The sequence below is a fragment of the Haplochromis burtoni genome, unplaced genomic scaffold, assembly GCF_018398535.1.
Source record: "Haplochromis burtoni strain Fernald_Lab_line unplaced genomic scaffold, NCSU_Asbu1 Contig_347, whole genome shotgun sequence".
Taxonomy (NCBI): Eukaryota; Metazoa; Chordata; class Actinopteri; order Cichliformes; family Cichlidae; genus Haplochromis; species Haplochromis burtoni.
Window position 1 is genome coordinate 95,640 of NW_024582708.1, and position 5,182 is coordinate 100,821.

Sequence of the window (5,182 nt, forward strand, 5' to 3'; positions counted from 1 at the left end):
TAATATTAGCGCCCCCACACACACACACACACACACACACACACACACACACACACACACACACACTGTCTATTACACACACTACACACACAACACACTACACACGCACTCACACACACACACACACACCACACACTCACACACACACACACACACACACACACACACACACACATACACACCACCTCCACCACCACAGATGGAAGTTTTTTTTGTATGCATCATCTCAAAAGCATTGACATTCTTATAGCTAAGCAAATGAACTTAAAATGTACTGCCATGTTTATTGTGGTTGATTTTCGATCCCTCAGAGCTCTAAACTAGTGAATGAGCGGTTGCTGCTGGAGTGGGACATTCCTGCCATAAACGGGATCATCCACATCATTGAGGCCCCGCTGACAGCACCTCCCCCACCGGTGAGTAAGGATGATTTAATGCAGAACAGCTGACGCCTGCAGCATCAGCTGCTCAGCACGCCTGCACACTTGTGAACGGGCATGTGTACATGTTCACGTGACTTCAGCTTTCCACACAATGCCAAAAAATCTGCTTCGTTAACTATCGTATGGTGAAAATGGAAAGCTCATATTTAAGGTTGCTAACTTGTCTTCTCAAACTAAACCCACACAGGGAACTGTATACAGCGAGAGCTGTGTATGATGGAAAGTAAGGAGTAAGCAAGGATTAATAAGTCATCAGCTTTTGTTTAATTAAACTAAACAAAAATATACATATAAACGTATTTCCTTCACAACATTAAAACTGAATTAACTACTAGATGAAAATCAGGTGCCAAATTAAAAACTTTAATCAGAAAGCCTTTTTAAGGAGGCAATTAAAAAATTCCCTTTTGGTTGTCAGGACAAAAGTCTATGCCACTTTGGATTTTTCCTTCGGCTTTTGAAAAGACTTCAAAGGATTCACACGTTGGCTGATGTGATCTTTTATGACTTAATTACAGAGTGTGTGAATGACTTTCAAGTTAGGCCATGTCCACACTAATACGTTTTCGTTTGAAAATGCATCTTTTTCTCTCCATTTTGGCCTTCCGTCCACACTGAGACGGTCTCAGTGTGGACAGCGAAAACTGAGACCTTTTGAAAACAATGACACATTTTAGTCATGTGATGCAGTCAAGTGACCAATTAAACTAAGATAGCGGAGGGCATTATACAGCAGTTGTTTTGTTTGCTCTCAATTTTGACAGCCCTATTAAAGATTAATATCAGTTTGTACATGCTCCAGATAGCTTTTCTTCAAATTCTTTAATTCTCACTCGCTTTTGCAACTTTGTACTTTTGTGTTACTCGCAGCAACAACTCCACCTCATTGTTAGTCCATTTAAAAAACTCGGTGGTTTCCTCGACATTTTGCCGCAACGTTTCAAAGAGCTGGAAAGTAAATAAACAGCAGACAGAAATGAGGCAGTTTGAATCGTCTTGCGTCTCATGCATGCGCAGTACTGGAACATAAGCGTTTGCGGCTTTTTCAATGTGGATGAACAACAATGTGAAAACGATAGTGTGGACGCAGAGTGTTTTCAGACGTATACACCTATTTCAAATTTATCAGGGCTGGTGTAGACGTAGCCTCAGTGACTTTCAAGATCACCATGAAATGCACCAGGGCAGGGTCAGAAACCTCCTAAAATGGGGATGATGGATGTAAAAAATTTTTCTCTCAAAGCTTTGAGGAGCCACAGCTCAGGAGCTCGTGAGCAGCATGCCAAGGGTTGCTGTCCTCTGTGCTAGGCGTTAAATACCTGAGACAGTTTTCCTTTCAGAAAATTAAGCACAACTGTTTTAAGTTGGGGTGCTGTGCAGTTGATGGAATAAGTGTGAGTTGGTGGTAGCATCGTTAAAATCTTAGCTTAAACATGCTAAGATTGTTTAGGTCTTAGAACTGAAAATATCATTCATCTAGGCAGCATGGTGGCACAGTGGCTAGCACTGTTGCCGCACAGCAAGAAGTCCTGAGTTCAATTCCACCATCAGGCCGGGGTCTTTCTGTGTGGAGTTTGCATGTTCTCCCCTGTTTGCGTGGGTTCTCTCCGGGTACTCCGGCTTCCTCCCACCGTCCAAAGACATGCAGCTTGTGGGGATAGGTTAATTGGATAATCAAATTGCACTAGGAGTGAATGTGAGTGTGAATGGTTGTCTGTCCTCCTGTTAAAAGGGAGTTTTTCCTTCCCACTGTCGCCAAAGTGCTTGCTCATAGGGGGTCATATGATTGTTGGGTTTTTCTCTGTATCTATTATTGTACGATCTACTGTACAATATAAAGCGCCTTGAGGCGACTTTTGTTGTGATTTGGCGCTATATAAATAAAATTTAATTTAATTAAGGATATCCTACTGTTTAATGTGAGCATTGGTCATGATAACAGTATATATATATATGAAATTACAGGGAAGCTCAATAGGCCCAGTTTAACAGCAGAAGTGCTAAATCCTCCTGCTCTCAGAGTGTAAAGAAACATTTTGCTGCACAGAAGAAACAGTTTTTCTCTCTATTGCTTGTTAAAAGTGAGATGAGGCGCTTGCTGTATCGGGAAGAGCTGCAGTTCTAACCATAGCCACCAGGAGGCACCACCACAACCTCCCCCTCTGTTGTGCAGCGCCTCCTGATAGGCTGCCGTGTGTTGTTGCTGGGGGGGTAGTGGCAGAGAGCAGATGGTTGTGTTTAGTTTCTTGGAACAGGTTCCAGGAAATGAAGATTCAATCTGCTGCATTTTCTGTCAGTTAACATCAGAGCTCTGATCAATATTCATGATGTGGGACTCAAATTATGATGACTAGGTCACAATAGAATCATTTGATGGAACCTCTGGCAAAATAACAGCTATTTAATCACCCAAAATCCACAGTGCTCAGTTTAAATCCACTTCTCCACATACTGACTGTGGGCCAAGGTGGTTTCACACTCTCTCATCTCAGATCTTTCACATGTGCTCAACTTTGACAGTGAAAAAAATGGAACAGATTAATGTCAACCTATTAGGCAAATTTCCAGTTCCATAGTTTGATTCTTGGGCTTTACAAGAGTAACTGTGATTTCAGTTCAAAATAATCCTCGTTTATCTTACACTGGGCCTTGGTGCAGCCGATCAGTTTGTCCTCTGTCTGAAGCAAGTTGGTTTAGCTCTTCTCCCTTTACGGTAACATTGTTCTGAATTGCTGGAGGCAAAACAAGGAGACAATAGGGAGACAGAATGCACACGAAAACAAAGGCAGACACAGGAAATATGGCAGAAAGCAAGAACGTAGAAATACAAGGAAGGAACTACAGGAAAAACAAGACACATGGCTGAGAAAGGGGAGTGAATATGTTCTTTTCAAAATCCATATTCCTGCTCTTGGGCTTTAATAGAGTATCTTGGGATTATTTAGAGTTAAAATTTTTATTCATCTCATGGTGAGTCTTAGTGGAGCCCTTCAGTTCACAGTCTGTCTAAAACAAGGTGTTTCAGCTTGTCTCTTCTTCTTGCTCTCTGCTCCCTTTAAGGGTCAACACAGCAGATCACATGCAGATCACATGCCTCCCTTTGACCTTATTATTATTATTATTATTATTATTATTATTATTATTATTATTATTATTATTATTATTATTATGTGTATTAAAACCACAATATGGATATTTCTTTTCTTTTCTTTTTTTTTTAAATATTGCGATTATTGTCTTAGTCCTCATGTATCATATTCTGGGTGTTGATATAGCGCCCTGGTGCTGCTGAAAGGACCTGTTTTTACTTTAAGTCAACTTTCTTCTGAATGGCTGGTTTGGACAGCAGGTGGGTGGGGCTTCTGTTATCCCCTTCCTTTGACATAATGCATATCCCAGAGTAAACAAAAGATCAGTATAGATCCATTGAAGCCTGAGCTTTTGGCTCACACAGATCTCATTATTTGAAACTTTTGCCACCTTAAACACTTGAAATGAAGGCAGTTGGACTTCTTTTTGGTTAACCTCTCATATGAGATGTTTCTTCACTTTTAAAACAACTAATGGAGAGTCTCAAGTTTTAAGCCCTTTTGTTTTGCCTCACTATAATCATGTGAGCTGTTAATGGTGACGTGAGTCACTGTGTGAATCTGTTATGAGACATTGACTCATGTGAGTTGTGAACATCCAGTGTTAGGGTCATTATCATTACTCAACAAAAAGTAATGTATTACTCAGTACTCATTACTTTTCTTAAAATAATACAGTTTGTTAATTACTCCCTGGAGAGAGTAATTCGTTACATTATTTCTTTGTCTAATTTCTCATTACTCCATAAAATGATCTGAAATGTATTGTCTCATAATCAACACCACAAAGCAAAGTTGAAAATGAGCCCAAAGAGACTTCAAAGCGATCACCACAGTGATTCTACTGTAGAAACATGAACAGTTAGAAAGCAGAGACTGCAACCTGACTGTTCATCAGTTACCTGTTGAAGGCTGGCTGTGCTCGGATCCACATACTCTCGGCTTTAATATCACTCTGCTTTTGGTTAATTTTGCATTAGCATGCTGTCTGTGCAGATGTTTGCAAAAAGGCAAAGCTGCCTTATTTTTGTCCTGGACGCAGTTTGCATTTCACCATCACGCCATGTCTTTTTGTGGAAAAAATGAATACAAGTAGTGTCCATATCTTCACTCCTGAAAAGGCGCTCTACCATTTGTGTCCTGCATGCAATCAAATCAGCTGATTGTAACACGAGTGCACAAAAAGAAAAAAATGTTTTTTGAATGTAGGTGCAGTGTAGGTGACTGATTGCTGGTGTCATAGGCTACCACCTTTGTTCAGTGATGATCTCCAAGGGTAAAATAGAAGACATAGTACCTGTGAATAGTGCTAATATAAACCTGTACAGCCTAAGAATGGCAGCTGAAAAAAGATACTGGCTTAAGTAACAAGAAGCAGGTTCAGTATGTCATCACTTAGCTAACAAGTTGTGGTCCAACCTGTTTCTCCCAACTAATGAGCAGCTGCAGCTTTTGTCAACTCATTATCTGGAATTATGCACAAATTTTAAATGTGATTCAGATATTCCACACTAAGAAATACAGGTGAGCTTGAGTTTTATGCCTGCTATTTTCAGGAGTTCAGGTAGAGAAAGGTTCTATTTTTTAATTCTACATGATGAGAGCTAGCTGTGCAAAAGAAGGGCTGAGTCAAGTCATACATTAAAAAAA

At 40.2% G+C, this 5,182-nt stretch overlaps 1 protein-coding gene across 1 annotated transcript in view; it reads left to right on the forward strand.

The window, feature by feature from the left end:
* LOC102314216 (stabilin-1) overlaps window positions 1–5,182 on the forward strand; it is a gene marked incomplete at its 5' end in the record, with an annotated part of 122,182 nt that overhangs the window by 91,927 nt on the left and 25,073 nt on the right. The window contains 1 exon segment of the mRNA XM_042228756.1: window positions 312–416. Coding sequence (XP_042084690.1) covers window positions 312–416 — 105 coding nt within the window.